This window comes from Notechis scutatus, chromosome Z, assembly GCF_049901735.1.
Source record: "Notechis scutatus isolate UNSWTSFEM ecotype Mainland chromosome Z, rNotScu1.2, whole genome shotgun sequence".
Classification (NCBI taxonomy): Eukaryota; Metazoa; Chordata; class Lepidosauria; order Squamata; family Elapidae; genus Notechis; species Notechis scutatus.
The window spans coordinates 86692707-86710786 of NC_142025.1; the positions used below are offsets into that span (position 1 = coordinate 86692707).

The following is an 18080-nucleotide window of genomic DNA, read 5'->3' on the forward strand; positions in this document are numbered from 1 at the left end:
GCCCCAGAGGGACACAGTTACGCGGCGCCCCAGACAAATCTGGCTGCGTTTGGTTGGAGGTGTTGCGCGGGGCGCCTCAGTCGCTGTCAAGAAGCGGCCTGTCAGTTTTGGGCTCTTCGAGTATGTGGTGTTACGATAGCCGCTCTCCCCGGTTAGCGAGGGGCAGCCAAGCCAGTCCGACGCTCGCTATTGGGGACAGGAAGCAAGGCAATAAACGAAACACAAAGACAACTTTTCCGACCGGCAGATTTTCGCTCACGTTGTGGGGTGGAATGGCTTTCCCCAAATATTGTCACCCATTCAGGCCCCGTAATCCTTATAAAACGAGTATCCTCTTCTGACTCCAAGCAAATTTAAAATGCCGGTTTATTTCAAGAAACGATCCACCGCCACTGTTCGCGAGGTCTTTGTATGGGAAGATTGACAGTTGCCCAAAGAGCAGGCAAAGCTTTCGAATTCTCTCTCTATAGCTTGGATAAATCTTTTCCAATCGGAAAACTCAAGAAACCGAGCCTGGAGAGTCCCCGTCTTTTCCGGGAGAGGGTTAAACAAACAACATATATTTCAGTAAAGGGAGGGAAGCAGAGAGACGATTGAGGCAGCGCCATTTGCAGGGCAGTTGCAAATCACTTAAGTTCCGCAGGGGGCTCTGAACCATGCATCTGATGTGGAATCATCTCATTTGGAAAAGGAGTCGAAACCAAACGAAACCTTTATTTTTATTCCACTCTTCTTCGTATCTTCCCCCTGTCTTCCTCACGATTTACTCTGCCTCTGGTGGCGGGATATAGAAAACATTTTTCAGGTTAGAAATGGCTATCCATAACAAAGAGGCGTCGGAAGCTGTCTCTGTGGCGCAATCGGTTAGCGCGTTCGGCTGTTAACCGAAAGGTTGGTGGTTCGAGCCCACCCAGGGACGCACGTTCCTTTTGGTACCTGTTTTCAGTTGTCTTAATTTAAGTCCCCTCAAAATAAAGGGACCTCAGAATTCTTTGTTGTCCATAGCCCAACCTACCAGCTTCTGCTTGTTCCATTGGAAGTGCATTTTAGTACAAATTCTTATAGTAATTTTATTAAAAATTACTAATACATACTAAAACACTGAAAAGAAAAAAGAAGGCTCAGAAAAGAAAAAATAGAAATAAAAATGGAAAATAAAGACAGAATAAGAGTGTAAAGAAAAAGAAAAATATATAAAGAAGTGACTTCCTACCTTCATCACGAGTATAAACAATTATAGTAATTTATTACTTTCTCTTAAAGCACAGCAAATATCCCCTCTTCCCACATCCTATCCCTTATCAATAAACAAATTGATAAAATATCATCATTTTAGTCCGGGTGTCCACAAAAACCCATTAAGGGCTATCAGTGGGGATAGAATTCTCCCAATTTGGACTGGTTCAGGCAAACCCCTAGCTGCCATGGTCAGCTCCGCTGTACTTACCTATATCTGCTCAGCTGATCTGTGTGCAGAGTTGGATTGCAGTGCCTCAGCTGTTACTTCCCTGAAGTAACATTGAAGATAAGTAATTGCAATAGCTGTGCACGTGCATGCAAAGCATGTGCATGCGAGCATGAAGTGCGCAATTAACGAACAAGTTGTTACACTGGGTGAATCCCACCCCTGGCTATCAGGGATAACAATTTAACTGTGATCAAATAAATCAACTATACATTCCTTCCTTTTACTTCTAGCAATCTTGATTTTTGGTTCCTTAAAATAGGGTGCTAGAATTTGATTTCTTTTCATTGTTTTTCTTTCTCACATCTTATAAAATTTCTCAAAAGGTTTAAGAAGTCTGTTTTAAACATTCAATATAGGAAAATAATCCAGGCCACATTCTTGGGTTAGAAATAATAACCCAAGAATGTGATCTGGATTATTTTCCTATACTGAATGTTTAAAACAGACTTCTTAAACCTTTTGAGAAATATCCTGTTTAATTATTAAGACATTAGCTGATTTCTTTCATACATTCAGTGTAATATCTTTCTCAATGTCATTCTTTCAGCCTATCATTTTTAAATTGATTTTGAAATTTATCTCAATCTTGTCAGGTAAAACTTGTTCCTCTTCCATAACATCTTTTAAACACAGTCTATCTATAGAGGCAGACTCTTAAAATTTACATGGATCTATTATTAAAAAATATTCTTATGTCCAAGGGTGGGATTCTACCGGTTCTGTCCACCTTTGTAGAACCGGTTGCTCTGAAGAGCAGCAGACATAGAACTGGTTCTATGTCTGCTGCTGTTTTGGCCCACCCGCCCGCCCGGGCTCTTACCTGTCCTTTATTTCCTGCTTTTTCAAACTCAGCTGCTTTGTGCTGGTCGTTGGAGAAAAGGGCTTTTCCAATCACTGCACACCCGCACGCAGCACTGCTCAGCTGTCCGGGCAGCTCAGCAGGTCCTAAATTGCACTCGCACGATTCGCGCATGTGATGCAGAGCAACAGAACCAGTAGTTATACCGGTCAGATCCCATCCCTGCTTATGTCTAATGTTAAAATATTTGCTTCATTTTGTATTATAAGATGAATTTAAGTGTGCTTTTCTTGTAACTGTAATCTTTAGTTCATTCCAATTCCCTCTAGTGTTCCATTTTTAAAGTCTTATGTTTTTTTTAGCAACCTTCCCTTGAATTTAAAAGTGCTCTATTAGACTTACATATTACACTAAGCCAAATGTACTTTGTTTTGTGGAAACCAGCTATTGTGTTTACACATTCACTTTTACTCAATACATCAATCCCTTTCTTAGTAGGCAATGCTTTCAAAAGCACAGAAAAGAAGTAAGGGACTCAAAGAAATTAAAAGTGTAAAAAAAAAGAAGAGAAGATATTCCTCAATTTAGTTTAGCTGTCTACAAGTGGGAAGGCAGTGCACTGTGATTTTATAATGCAATCTGTCGTTTATATAGTTGCATCTGATATTGGAACCTACATATGAAAGGCCAGCAGTTGTGAGATTGTTATCTCTCTTCTGTTATTTTACTTGCTTGTCATTAGAGTTTACACACAGTGGTGGGATTCAATTTTTTTTGATACCAGTTCTGTGGGCATTGTTTGGTGGCCATGGCAGGGAAAGGATCCTGTAAAATCTCCAGTTAGAGATGGTATTTGCTGGTTCTCCAAACTACTCAACATTTCTGCTGCTGGTTCTCCAGAACTGGTCAGAACCTGCTGAATACTACCTCTGTTTACACAGTCTTGCATGCTTGTTTTCACCATCTCCACAGAGGGTTTCCAGCAATGCCTTTCATTCCTTTAGCTTCTCACTTCTCTCTTTTGCAGAATCTTACCTACTCTATCCATAAAGTAATTCACAATTCCTTCAATATTTATTGACAAGGGAAAAGACAATATTCATCCTACAGATTATAAGCAGAAGACTAGAAATAAAGATGACCAGTATATCTATGGTATGATTATTCTTGGAAATGATAAATAATGAATGGCTATCTTGCAGAAAAGTGGCATTGTATTAAAACTATTCCAGATTTGATGTTTTCCAACTGTGCGGGACTATGATCTTCATAAGTTTCAGCATATGTGATGTCAAAGACATATCCATGCAAAGTCCCTGTTGGTCAGAACAACTGCTACCATCTCTTCAAAATGGAGCTTTTAAGAGACATAAACGAATGATTGTTGCAATGTGAAAGCCATTATTTATGAAAGAGTTCAATATATTCATCTAAAATTTAGTAGCCAACTAAAATCTGAAACACTAAAATTGTTCTGCAATATTGGAATGCTGTATTGTTTGTCTGGAAAATGAACAATTATCTTGTAAATAGGTCAGCTGTTTCAAAATTTGAAATATTAATAGCTCTTAGAGCATAATTTTTGAATCACAGCTTTTGAATCACAGCTTGATCTGCCATATTAACATAACTATAAATTATTCTTCCATCTGATCTTTATTCTCCCCTCCCCTTTGTTCCCTCTCTTCATCAGCCAATCAGGCAGTGTGACTTTTAATATTTACAAATCAAATAAAAATAAAATTTTCAGACCAATAGAAACTTAGCAAAGATATGTTCCTTTTTAGTCTTGGCTTTAATAAGGCTACCAATCTGGACTGTAATGCTGCAAAAAACTATGGGGCCTTTGTATCCAGACTGCAACATAGAGATACAAAAAAACCCCTATCTCTTAGTTGTCACCTGTATACTGCAATGTTTGCCATTCAAATCTACCTTAATATAGAAAAGTTGCTGAAGTTGAGATACATTAGTCTACATGAAAGACTTTTAAAAAGTATTAAAGGCAGAAGTATATCTTGGTGCAATTCTCCCATTCTATTGTAATTATCTGCTAACAATTTTTTATTCAGCAAGTACCTTCCTCTATCATTTTTTTCTATTCCCAATTAAGGGATTACAGGGTCATAAAAGGATGTTTAGTCTAAGGAGAATATCAATCATGTAGTTCATAGATGTCCCAAAGATGCTTTTCTACAAGGCAACTGGACTTCCTTGGTTTTTTTCCTTGAAAACGTTTAGCTTCTTAAAGAAGCTTCTTCAGTTCTTTCTATTGTTGGTAGAAATATCCTTCTGGGTTCAGTACCAAGTGGGGAAAAAGACACTGGAAACATGGAGGGTATTTGGAAAGATGGTTTAATGGTAGACAGGAACACATGGCTTGAAGCTCCAAAGAAGGATGATCACATGCTCCAAGGTGAAGGAAAAGAGAACAATGGGCCGGCCAAGATGCTGAGGGACCCTTATATACCCTCTGTTGGGCCCTACCTTAGTGTTTCCAGAAATGTATCCCATAGGCTGTCAGACTCCCAGGGGCGGGTGTTCTGTCGCGGGAAAGATCTGACTCGAGACCAGTGTAATTCAAGCTCTTTATTTGTAACCAGTAACTTCAACAAAAACCGGAGCTGCGGCAGCCTCTTTTATAGTGGCTGCTCGCGGCTCGTGGCCAATGACAGTTCTTTAAACTTCCCGCCATCAGGCAGACCAATCACAAGACTTTAAGTAGCCAATCAATAGGCGGCAATAGCGGTCCAATCGGAATGCAGTATTTCAAGTATGTAAATGACTATATACAACACCCCTCCCCTCTTGGTTTGGTCCAACCTACGTTACGTAGTCACGTAAGTAGGTGGGGCTTTTATGGTTCCTACTTGACCTGCGCAATTCAGTTGCGGTGTTGTCTTTGGCTGGTTCGGACGGGATCGCTGACTCTCCTGTCCTTCTCCTTCGAACCTCCTGGAAGGGTGAGTCAGCCATGCCGCTCCCACCCAGTCTACCTGGGCTGGTTGAATCGGCTCTGCCGCTCCTGCCTGGTTCACCCGGGCTGGTTGAGTCGGCTAGGCTGCTTCTTCCAGGAGTGGTTTCGTGATGTTTTTCTGCTGCCAGCTCCCTTCTTCTGAAGTCGCCTGCAGGTAAGTAGTTTTTACTTTTTGATGGGCCTACTGTTGGTGTTGTTTGGTGATTTGTTTTTTGTTGTGTTACTGGAGGGTCTCCCCCTCCCCTTTTATTTGCGTTTGAGGGATCTCCCCCCTCTCTGGTTTTGCTAATGGCGGTTTGGTGTGGTATCTGTGTGTGTGTTTGTTGCATGTGCCTAGGGATGTCAGTGTTTCGTTCTATTGTCCTAGCCCTTAGTTGGTCTATGTGTCTTTTCCAGCTTCTGCTGTCCTCTGTTTCTAGTTGGTATGACCGGGGCCCCGTTATTTGGGTTATTCTAGCTGGTATCCCAAGTGGGTCTCCTGTAAGATTTTTGGCATATACTAGATCTCCTGGTGTAAATGTGTGGTATTTACTAGAGGAGTCTGGTGGCTTTTCAGGGTTGTATGTGGGGTGTAATCTATCAAAGTGCGACCGTAGTTTCCTGCCCATCAGAAGTTCTGCTGGGCTCTTGTTAGTCGATGTGCTCGGTGTTATATGTTGGATGGTTAGCATTTTATCGATTTTTTCTTGAACGTCGCCTGTGTCTAGCTTGTCTAATGCCTCTTTGGTATACTGAACCATGCGTTCTGCCTGTCCGTTTGTGGCCAGGTGAGCGGGCGCTGATAGGGCATGCCGTATGCCCTGTTCGGCGAGGAATTTTTCAAATGACAACACCGTGAACTGCGGGCCGTTGTCTGAGACTAATAGGTCCGGTAACCCATGCGTTGTGAATAATTTTCTTAACTGTTTGACGACGGCTTCTGTCGTCGTGGAATGCATGACGCCGACCTCCAGCCAATTGGAGTAAGCGTCGACAGTTATTAGAAATGTATACCCTTTTGTAGGTCCTGCAAAATCTATATGGATCCTCAACCAGGGGCCCCTGGGTGTCTCCCAGTCGAGGATCAGTGCAGGAGGGGGGGTAGGTCTGGATTTTTGGCATTTAGTGCATGTTCCCACCCATTATTCAATGTCCCTGTCCATCCCAGGCCACCAAACGTAACTCCTGGCCAGGGATTTCATTTTTACAATGCCCGGGTGTCCTTCGTGTAACATGCACAGTACTTTTTCCTGCAGTCTTTCCGGAATGACAACCCTATCCCCCCACAGTATACATCCCTTCACAATGGAAAGTTCAATTTGTCGGTTACGGAAAGGTTTAAAAGTTTCGTCAGTAACAGTTTCTGGCCAGCCCCTACCTACCCAGTTCAAAATCCGCGCCATCTGTGTGTCTTTTGCTGTTTCTTTCACGATGTCTGATGTGGTGATGGGAAGGTTCGGTAGTGTCTCAATTTGTAGAGTGGTCGTGGTAGGTGCCAGGTCATCATCCAGTTCTGGTAGGGGTGACCGGCTCAAGGCGTCCGCATGGGGTATGTCCTTTCCTGGTCGGTGGATTAGTTTGTAACTGTATGCGGCGAGGAACTCTGACCACGTTGTCATCCGTGGTGACAGGATGTTGGGGGTGGCCTTGTTCCCCGCGAGTATTCCCAATAACGGCTTGTGGTCTGTGATTAGAGAGAATGTCCTACCGTAAAGGTATTCGTGAAATCATTTGACCCCCGTTATTGCGGCTAGAGCTTCTCTGTCCAGTTGGCTGTAATTTCTTTCAGCTTTTGACAGCGTTTTGGAATAGAAGGCGATTGGTGCCTCTCTGCCGTTGGGTAATGTGTGGCTGAGTATGGCGCCGACACCGAATGGAGATGCATCACAGGTGATTGTTAGTGGCAGGGTGTCGCTATATTGGATTAACACAGATTCAAATGTCAATAAGTTTTTAACTCCCTGGAATGCGGCTTCCTCTCGTCGGCCCTAGGTCCAGATAGCTTTTTTATCTAGTAGTCTGTGTAATGGTTCCGCTATCATTGCCTTCTGCGGCAAAAAGACATTGTAAAAGTTAATGAGTCCCCCAAATGCCTGTAAGTCAGCTTTGTTCTTGGGTCTGGGTGCTTCTTTGATAGCTCTTATTTTTTTTCTTGGTGGGGTGGATCCCTTCTTCATCTATGAGGTATCCCAGGAACTCAACCTGCTTTGTGGCTAGTTGGCATTTTTCTCTTTTGACTTTGAGTCCCGCTTCTCTAAATCTTCGCAAGACTTCCCTCAGTCGGTTTTTTAGTTGCTTTTTGTCCCTGGTGGATACCAATACATCATCAAAGTAAGAGACCACCCCCTTGAGTCCTGTCAAAAGGTGCTCCTTCAGACTTTGGAAAACGCCTGGGGCCACGCTGACGCCGAATTGCAGTCTGTTGCATTTGAATGCCCCCCTATGTGTCACAACAGTCTGTGCCTCTGCTGTCTTGGGGTCGACTGGCAACTGTTGATACGCTTGCGCAAGGTCGAGCTTCGCGAAAACTTTTCCTCCCCCTAATGAATGTAAAAGGTGCTGGACTACCGGAATGGGGTATGCGCTTTGTTGTAGTGCGTGGTTAAGAGTGGCCTTATAGTCACCACAGATGCGCACGGACCCATCTGGCTTAATGGGAGTCACAATTGGAGTTTCCCATCTTGCGTGATCGATGGGTTCCAACACCCCCTGTGTGATGAGTTTGTTCAATTGCTCATCGATTTTCGGTTTTAGTGCAAAGGGAACTCGTCTTGCCTTAAGTCTGATTGGCGCTATGTTAGGATTCAAATTAAATGATATAGGAGTCCGTCGGTACTTGTCTAGCTTCCCGTCGAATACATCTTGGAACTCCTTCATCAGGCTCTCTTCCCAGTCCGTCTCGGTGACACTGTTAATTCCGGTCACTCCGATTCCCAGGGGTGCGAACCATTCGAGTCCAAGCAGGCTAGGGTGATCTCGGTCGACGATTGTCAATGGAAGAATTTCGGTATGTCTCTTGAACTTGACTTGGAAATGTCCGAGTCCAACTACAGGGATTTTGTTTCCCTGGTAGTCTTTCAGAGTCAGGTTTTGCCTTTCTAGTTCTTCTCTTTTTATGTCGGGTATCAAGTTCTTTATGGTATTTCATGATACCATGGACAGATATGAGCCGGAATCCACCTCCATCTCACATGGTTGTCCTTCTATGTTAACGTTGATGCATACCTTTCTTGCATCGGTTGCGCTTGAGTAGCCAATGATGATTGTCTGGTGTGTTTCTTCCTTCTCGTTGAGTCGCTTACTTCTGTTCTCTCGGCTCCAATGGCTACCGGTCTCTCTCTCTCGGTTCTGGGGGGAGTGCTGCCTTGTCTTTTTGGGCTGTAGTTCTTTCTGTTCCGGTAGACTCTGGCGATGTGCCCCCGTCTTTCGCAGTGTCTGCAAATGGCGTCAAGGAAACGGCACTCAGAACAGGGGTGGTCTCCTCCGCATCCAGCACAATGGAATTCCGATCTCCTCTTCCTCTTTCCTCGTCGGTTCCACTCCGACTGGAGCTTATGTATTTCTTCCTCCTCGTCATCGGTGTCGGTCGAGGAATTGATGTCCTCATGGTGGGTGGTTGTGGCGGCGGTCTTCTGGTTGCCCTCTGTTTCTTGTCTCGGGCTTGGTTCGGGTCGCCCTGAGTCTCTTGGGCAGCTGTATTCATTTGTCGCATGGTGGCTGCTGACTTTTTCACTGTTTCAGCGGCGGTGGCTTCAGCCATGGCTTCGATCATGGTGATATTGGGTCAGGTCAGCAGTCGGCTTTGTAGAGTAAGGTCTCTCAGTCCGAGGACCACACGGTCTCTCATGGCTTCGTCCATGTTGAGAAAGTCGCATGCCCCTCCAATGTCTCTTAGGGCCGCTACGAAATCTCTGATGCTCTTGCCTTCTCATTGATCTCGTTTGTAGAATTCGTGTCTCCGGATAAGGCTGGAGACAGCTGGCGCGTAATGGGCTCTCAGTAGCCGGTTCAAATCTGGCCACGCCATCTGTTTAACGTCCTGGGGTTTGGCCAATGCCTTGGCCATTTTGAAAACCGTGGGGCCACAGTGCGTCAGGAATACGGCACTCTTCCTTTGATCGGTTATCCCCTGAAGTTCGTTGCTTTCGAGGAACATGAGGAATCTGTCAATGTACGATTCCCAGTCCTCCTCTGCTGGGTTGAACGGTGCGGGTGGCGAGTTGTTACCGGCCATCTCGTTGGTTGCTTGGCTCTTGTTGCCACGTGCTTACTGGTCTCCTTGTCTCAGCATCCCATCCTCGTCGCCAGTGTTCTGTCGCGGGAAAGATCTGACTCAAGACCAGTGTGAATTCAAGCTCTTTATTTGTAACCAGTAACTTCAACAAAAACTGGAGCCGCGGCAGCCTCTTTTATAGCGGCTGCTCGCGGCTCGCGGCCAATGACAGTTCTTTAAACTTCCTGCCATCAGGTGGGCCAATCGCAACAGACTTTAAGTAGCCAATCAATAGGTGGCAATAGCAGTCCAATCGGAATGCAGTATTTCAAGTATGTAAATGACTATATACAACAGCAGGGGTCTTAGCTAACTTTGTAGGCTTTCCTGAGTTCCAGGCTTTGTTGAGCCTTGCTGGATGATGATGCACTGAAAGGGCTCTTGGGCAATTGCTATAGCTTTACCTGGAGATCTTTGTTATGTTAAGTATTCTGGCCCAGGCTTTAATGGCCCACCCATTAACAAAGGTGGGGGTGAGCTTCTGCTTCTGAGGTGAGTTTCTGCTCTTGAGCTTCTACTCTTTTTAGGGGGAATATTCTACCTTTTTAGTATTTCCTAGGATATTTCAATTTTCTAGGAGAGGGGTGGGTTTTAACTTCCTACGCTATGTGGAACCCAAGGTCTGAAAAACGTTCCATTCCATTCGGAGTCGAAGGAGCAGAGAAATTGTAGATGCACACAAGCTTCCCAATTTTCCTTCGCTTGATTTGTGTTACTGATGTTTCTTCTCACTGGTTGTTTTTTTTTTAAAAAAAAAGGTCTTTGTAGAACGAAGGAAGAGTTGCTTATTAAATATAGAGAATAATAATTTCCTTATTTCCAAAGAATCAGAAATGAGACTTTCAATAATAAAATGAGCTAATACATAATTGTCTTTTTATTTATTTTATTTATTATTTATTTATTTATTTATTTGATTTGCCAATTGTTTACAAGATAATAAGTATAAATGTATACATAGTTGTGAATACATGAAATGGTTACATACAAGAAAAATAAAAGAATAGGAGAAACAATAGGACAGGGACGGTAGGCACGTTGGTGCGCTTATGCACGCCCCCTACAGACCTCTTAGGAAAGGGGTGAGGTGTATTTCTGCGGCGTATTTTCTAGTTTATTTTTTTTTTTCAAGAAAAGTTAGGTGTACCGGAGCTCGATTTTTTCCTTTAAGAGGAACTTTAATTTCCGAATTGGAAAAGTAGGGATTATCTAAAAATGCCCTTTAAAATTCGAGCTACAAACCCAGTGTTCATAGACTGCAACGAACTACTCTTCTATTTTATCTCTATAACAAACAGCTATGACTCTTCATTTCGTGTACCGAAAGCCCATCTCCGGTCCTAGATTGGCAGGGGCAGGCTGTCCAATCGCAGGAGTTTATGTTAAAAGTATTACGTCTTGGTAGAGGCGGGGCTTAGTAAGAGCCGCGGAAGGAAGCTGGTCTTACGACGGTGGTGCGTGAGAAAGGGTTTTTTTTTTTTTTCCTTCCTTCCCCGAGGTTTTCATCATGGTAAGTCTTGATGTTGGAAAGAAAGAGCGGGGGAGATGGAGGTAAAAGGAGAAGGAGAAAGAGCTAAAATCCGGGGAGGGATCACCGGCCACTCTCCTTGATGACAGTGTGCGATCCCCTCCCCTCCCCCCGCGCCAGGATCAGAGACAATGAGCTTAGGAGGAGGAGGAAAAGAAAATACCGGAGTCACCGGGTCTGTGGCCCCCAACTCTTGGGATGGACTTGTCAGCGGTGCCTGTCATAGAAGCTGATCGCGGAGTGAGGGTGGGGTGGGAAGGCTTTTGCTTCCTTTCCTGAATTTCTGTGAAGGCGATAGTGAAAGCGCTTTGCCCGCATGGCCTTGCGTGATCATTGCCGTCCCGGGACTTGCCTTTTTTTTAAAAAATAAAATAAAAATCTGTTTAAAACAGACGTTTTCACCATGCTTTAAAGCAGGGGTTCCTCAAACTCATCAGCACATTGGGCTCCTTTATGTTGTTTCAGATTGTTCCTCGACCACCACCGCTCAACGTCTATTATATGAAAATAATAAATACTATTTTAATAGATTTACAAATAATAACTATGTAATGGATAGCCCCTCGGGATTAATATTAACCATTTTGGAGAATTCTGCTTGGAAAATAAAAATCGTTATCGAAAACATTGTGGACTTGATAATAGTGATTTGGATAATAGTGGTTCACTGTAGTTAATTTATATCGGGAGATTTAAATCAGGGACTGTTTGATTATAGCTCAACCTTACAGAATGCTTTCTTTCCACCTCTGAGTCAGCAGTAATCTTAAATTGGCATAGATTCTGTTGTCTCTGTTGCCAATCCAGATTGCTTCTGTTGTGCGGCAAAACGATGATGCTCTCATTTGCTCTGCAAGGGGATCTTGACATCTCCTCACTTTCCTAATGTCCACCAATTGGATTTGCCCATCCCTGTACTACTGGAATTTTGTCTTGTTTTTCAAAGTTATGCAGCCTCTTAATCCAGTAAGACTCTCTCAGATAATTTGCATGATTTTGACAAGAGGCTACACCTACAATATTAACCATTTATTAGAACTTGCCCTGGCTTCATCTGCTATTTTTCCCAGAGTGGGTATTGGCTGCATGGGCTAGGGAAAATGGCAAGTGTAAGGAGAGAAACATTTTATTCACCAGATTTCCAAAATTATCACTGGTTTAGAGACCCAGATTGGCCCAAATTGCTGATAGACCAATTAACAGTTTACTGATAGGATGGGGGTTGAAGTAGCAGACAGAAGTCTCCTTCTCCCTCCCTGTTTCTGGAGGATGGTGTCCAAGGACTAGAAGTGAGAATACACAACCCTATACTGGCCAATAAACATCAGGCTGACCCCACTTTCATAAGGTGATTTTATAGTACCATCAGTTTTATTGGGATTTGTAGAATTATATTCGTAATTGACTACTTAGGGGTAAAAACATTTTTAAAATGGGAAAACTAAGGGCAACTTAATGCTGTCTGGAGCATGGATTAGCAATTGGATGAAGGCAACATCATGGGAACTGTGAAAAAAAAATGTTTACCAGAGCTTGTTTGTACTGTGATTACAATGAAGTGGAGAAAAACTCTTAGTCTCTCTGTGAACCAAAATAGAACATTTCTTTTAGTCCATTCTGTGTAATGGCAGTTAAAATTTGGAATTTAATTTGCACTGTGGCTTAAATGTGCTTATTCTAATGTTCTTCATATTCATAAGGATAAACCTTGATGTGCACATCTTAATAGCCTCTAGTAAAAAAAGTGCCTTTGACATATTTCAATTAAACTTTTTTTCTTTTCTAGTCTATTATGTCCTATAATGGAGGGGCTGTTATGGCCATGAAGGGGAAAAACTGTGTGGCTATTGCAGCCGATCGCAGGTTTGGTATTCAAGCACAGATGGTGGCCACAGACTTTCAGAAAATTTTTCCAATGGGAGACAGATTATTCATTGGTTTAGCTGGTCTTGCCACAGATGTGCAGACAGTGTAAGTATTTTGCATTAAGTAGCTATAAGCAACTAGAAAACTAGAATATTCATAGAGAGCTGTAACTAACTTATAGCTAATTTCTTAGTTTATTCTTATTTATTTTTATTTTTATTCCAACATTGGGAAATGAAGAATATGTCATGATTGGCCAAGTTACTGAAAAGTTGAAGCTAAGTCCAGTTGTTCACATCTACAGTGGTAGGCAGGGAGGTAAATTAGATTATGGTTCTTGAGTCACTGGGATCAAACAAGAGTGTCTAAAATGGCTCTTGGAAGACAGCTTCTGAATATCAGGAATTTGCAGAAACAAGTTAACTTTCAATACAATGTTTTAAAGTATCAACAATATAATTACTTTTTTCACCAAAAATACAAATAGTTATCAACATGACTACTTTTTAAACAATAGTTAACAGTTGCAACAGCCTTGGAAAAAATGACTTACCATTTGTCATCAAACTTTTAAACACTTTGCAGTGATATGATTGCAATTCAGGGGCTTGGCAACCAAGTCACATATACAACAGTTGCAGCATATTGTAGTCATGTGATCATGTTGTACAACCTTCCCACCAGCTTCCAGTGAGAAAGTCAATCAGGGAAATTTGATTTGCTTAACAACCATAGTAAAAATGATCAGCCCCTGTCATGTTATGACTTGTTTAATGACTATATGCTTAGCAACCAAAATTCCGGTCCCAACTGTGGTTATACAGTTTTACCTGTAAGTAGCTAAAATAAAGAATATCTGGCAGTAGCTAGGGATAAATATTTATGTGAAATAAGCTACAAGCTGACTCCTCTGATATTCAAAATGAATTTGCAGTCTCAGTGTATACTCAGGGACATTTTAAATGAAGGCATCTGGGGAGTGCTCACCCTGATCATTTCTGTATGTGATATGAGATAGAATAGCAATAGCAATAGCACTTAGACTTATATACCACTTTATAGTGCCCTCTCTAAGCAGTTTACAGAGTCAGCATATTGCCCCCAACAATTTGGGTCCTCATTTTACCCACCTCGGAAGGATGAGTCAACCTTGAGCCTGGTGGGATTTGAACTGCCATTATAGGCAGCTGGCTACAGAAGTAGTTTGCAGTACTGCACTCTAACCACTGCGCCACAGAGGCTCCTATGTAGAATGTAAAACTATTCAGAAATGTGGGTTTAATTGTCTAAATTTCAATGTCCTTTTCTCAGAATTAAAGAATGGTTGCTTGCTTTTAGAACAATTTAAATCATTGTTATTTTAAAAGCCTCCAAGCAGTCATCTCTAGATTGCTTACATCAGTGATCCCCAACCTTTTTGACTCCGCGGCCCGGTACCGGCATCAGCTGGGCGCCGCGGCCCGGTACCGGCATCAGCTGGGCGCTGCCATCTTTTTTGATGAAAAGTGCTTCCGGTGAGCTTTCTACCGGAAAAGCTCACCGAAGCGCTGATACCCATCTTTTTTGATGAAAACGTGCTTCCGGTGAGCTTTCTACCCGAAAAGCTCACTGGAAGCACTTTTTCATGAAAAAGATGGCGGCGCCCAGCAAGCCGCGTGCCCGGTAGGAGTTGTTCCATGGATCGGTACGTCCCCGGACCGGTGGTTGGGGACCCCTGGCTTACATGAATTTAAAAGTGAGGTACATCATATTAATTGCTTAACAAAACAGAAAGGTACTAAGTCAAATTCCCCTGATACTCCAGAATCATAAACTGGTTTACTATTGATTTATGACTTTTTGCCTTGATTCTAGTAAAGAATGCTAGGCTGTGTTTATATGTTAATCACATTAGTGGGAAATTTAAAGCAATTTGTCTTCATCAGATTTCTATTTTATAATTACTTGCAGGCACAACTAGTAGGCTTTAAATTATGCTTCTGTGCCACTTGGATGGTAAATAGAAGAGAATGGTCATTTTGCCTTAACATGGATTTGAAACTGGTTTGTTTTTCTTCTTACAGTGCTCAAAGGCTCAAATTTCGACTAAATCTTTATGAACTGAAGGAAGGGAGGCAAATTAAACCAAAGACCCTAATGAGCATGGTGTCTAATCTCCTATATGAAAGACGGTAAAGAGTCACGCATTCATGATACCTGGATATAATTCATGTTATTAAAACAGTTCAGTAATAGGTTTGATGAGGCAATTAATTTTGAACTGAGAATCTGAGAGCCTTAGGAAGGAGTCAAGAGCAACTTACTTGGATAGGCACTAATTTTTAAAACTGACGAGGCTCATATAGACAAAATGTCAGAACTTATTCTAGGCTTTGCTCCTCACTAGTAGGTGTTGCATTGCTGCAAAATTTAAGAACTCCTATGATACATAGATTAAGGTATAAATATTAAAATTGGTGTATTTCTTGCCTAGCACTAACCAAATCATTCCTAGCACATTTTAATCATGGCTGTGAGGAGCATACAAATTAATTATTTTATGTGACTTTTAATGTTTTCCATCCCAGGATTTACTTCCTGGATTGCATCAGGATTATTTGCTAAATTAGCAGGCAGTTTTTGCTCCTTGAGATTTAGTTGAACTCTAGTTCCTATCAGTTGCATGGTTAAGATTGTGAGAGATTGGAGTTGCAATTAAATAGCAATATTTCTCTGCTCAAGATGATAGTAGGTAATCTTCAGAACTGATGAGGATTTTTTTCCCCAGCTTCTTTGTGTTGGAGATAGATAAATTGTGGACTTCCTTAAATCTTTCCTAGTCACACCAAGGAAAATGTATAATTTTAAAATGGTAGTTAATTGTACTGATATGTATTTTATTACTTGGGGAAAAATGAATTTGATTGCTCCCTATCTTTTCTTGCTTCTTTCAGGTTTGGACCTTATTATACAGAACCTGTAATTGCTGGATTAAACCCAGTCACTTATGAACCCTTTATCTGCTCCTTAGACTTGATTGGTTGTCCAATGATAACAGATGATTTTGTGGTCAGTGGGACCTGTACAGAGCAAATGTATGGCATGTGTGAGTCACTTTGGGAGCCAGACATGGTAAGAAAAAATACACAACTGGTTATAAGAAATATAGCAGAGTTAGTTGTTTTAATAGAACACTTTTAATAAGAGCCAGGCTCTGGACTTCAAAAAGTAGGTGTGAATAGGGCTTTAGGGCATACGTACAAGTTCTTCCCAGTATTTTTCACTTTATAAACCTCTCTTCAGCACAAAATTTTATTTCAGTTTGAAATAGCTTGTTCGTGTGCTGCTTTGCTTAGAATTTTGCTTTATCCTTACATGCCGAATGCATGAATATATTGATGTGGCTCAGAGAGAACTTGTTTGAAAAGCTTCATAGCTGTATTCATACATTCTCTATCTTAATAGAGATCTAATATGTAATTCCTCTCCTTTCCATCCTCATCAAATTGTTGTTCTTTAGGGTCTTTCAGTCCACATTCCTTTTATACTCTTTCATTCACTTAAGTTTGAACAGATCTTAAAAATAACTTTATAATTAAAGTTTAACTTCTTTTTTTGATGCAGGAACCCGATCACCTCTTTGAAACCATAGGACAATCCATGCTCAATGCTGTGGACAGAGATGCTGTATCTGGTATGGGAGTGATAGTGCATGTGATGTAAGTAGAAACTGAGTGGGTAAAGATCAATTCTAAAAAAAATGTGGGGCAATATTTCTCTGGTTTATTTCCCTGGCTTGCCTGGAAGGACAATAGCTATAATTAGCAGCAAGCAAGATTAAGCCAGTAAAAATCATTTGCACAATTAATTTGTCCTTCCCTCTGGATGGGTATAGTGCTATTGTTATGGGCAACTGCTGGAAAACCAGTTATGGTTGTAGATACCTTTTTTACCTGTTAGTGGATAAAAGTGTGATTTAATTGTTAATCAGTAGAGATAAGATAGTTCTTGACTTGATTGCAATTGGGACTGAAGTTTTGGTTATGTCATGATGGTCGTAAATTGAGGCATCTTGTGATAGGCTTATTTTACTACTGTTTTTATAGCAGTCATTAAGCAGTTGTAGTTTTTGGCGAAATCAGCAAAAAAATAAATAAATACCACAAACCATAGTTATATAATGGCAGGAAGCTGCAGCCAATCGTAAACCAGTAGCCAAAATACCTGAAAAGCAGTCATGTGATCGTAAAGGAGTGTGACTTGACATTTCACAATCGCTGGAAATGCATTGCATGTATAAAGAACTCTTTCTGAGGCTGTTATAAATCTAAACAGTCATTAAATTACTAGTTTTAAGTAGAGGATTAACTGTAGTACAATTTTCATTTTGATTCTCTCCCTTTTCCCTTTTCACCAGTGAGAAAGACAAAATAACTACCCGGACACTGAAAGCTCGCATGGATTAAGTTTAATTCCTACTAAGAAAACTCTCAAAATAGGAAATCATGTACTGTTCATGGAATAAACTTTTTTTAAAGCATAACTTTTTCATTTTTATGTAGATGCTGTATATATATTGATTTGTTTAAAATCAAAGATGAAGGGTTGCTCTGAATATAATTTTCATGATGGTGTTATAATATGGTTGTCATACCTAATTGATCTCTAAATTGTAAATGTAAAAAAATGGCATCCAGCTAAATTGGCAGATCTCATTTTGTTAATGTTAAATGCTACTGTTGATGTGAGAAAAGTCCTGCTGAATTCAGTATGTCCTATTACATGGACTTGAGTAGGATTGCAGTAGATATTCAGTGTGAGATCAGATTTAAAGTGAGAAAAAGTGCTTCAGATCTGACTTGGTCATCTTTTCCATGCCAGCTGGAGACTGCTGAGGAAAACATACCTTTGGGTTCAGGGAGTATTGGCAAGGTAGTCATAAAGGAGTTGCTCATGGGTAATGGTGCATCCTAATTTTGGCCCAAATACTGTACATCTATAGAGGCTGAAGAATTAATGTACCACCCAAAAAAGATGACAACAAGGTCAAGGTAATGTTTATTGAGTTCAGCTCAACAAAAGACATTAATTTCAAAATGTCATAACTGAATATTTTTATATGCTTGGAGCGTATTTATTTGCTTTCACATTTCAATACATTTTTAAAACTTCAAAGGTATATATATATATATATATCTCTTGAGCCTACCA

General features: G+C 41.3%; 1 protein-coding gene and 1 non-coding gene across 3 annotated transcripts; both read left to right on the top strand.

The window, feature by feature from the left end:
* The first annotated feature begins 845 nt into the window (after window positions 1-845).
* Window positions 846-919, top strand: TRNAN-GUU (transfer RNA asparagine (anticodon GUU)). Its single transcript has one exon. It is a non-coding gene; the product is annotated as a tRNA-Asn (tRNA).
* Window positions 920-9803: 8884 nt separating this feature from the next.
* PSMB3 (proteasome 20S subunit beta 3) lies at window positions 9804-17412 on the top strand. Of its 2 annotated transcripts, none has more exons than XM_087945973.1 (6): window positions 9804-9988; window positions 12811-12995; window positions 14954-15061; window positions 15824-16001; window positions 16494-16588; window positions 17287-17412. In XM_087945973.1, exons 2-6 carry the CDS (start codon window positions 12817-12819, stop codon window positions 17333-17335), a joined length of 609 nt encoding a protein of 202 aa, XP_087802099.1. In that variant the 5' UTR covers window positions 9804-9988; window positions 12811-12816; the 3' UTR covers window positions 17336-17412. The 2 variants fall into 2 exon arrangements, with proteins under 2 accessions (XP_087802099.1, XP_026541902.1); XM_026686117.2 differs by lacking the exon at window positions 9804-9988 and adding an exon at window positions 10868-11006.
* Window positions 17413-18080: the final 668 nt, after the last annotated feature.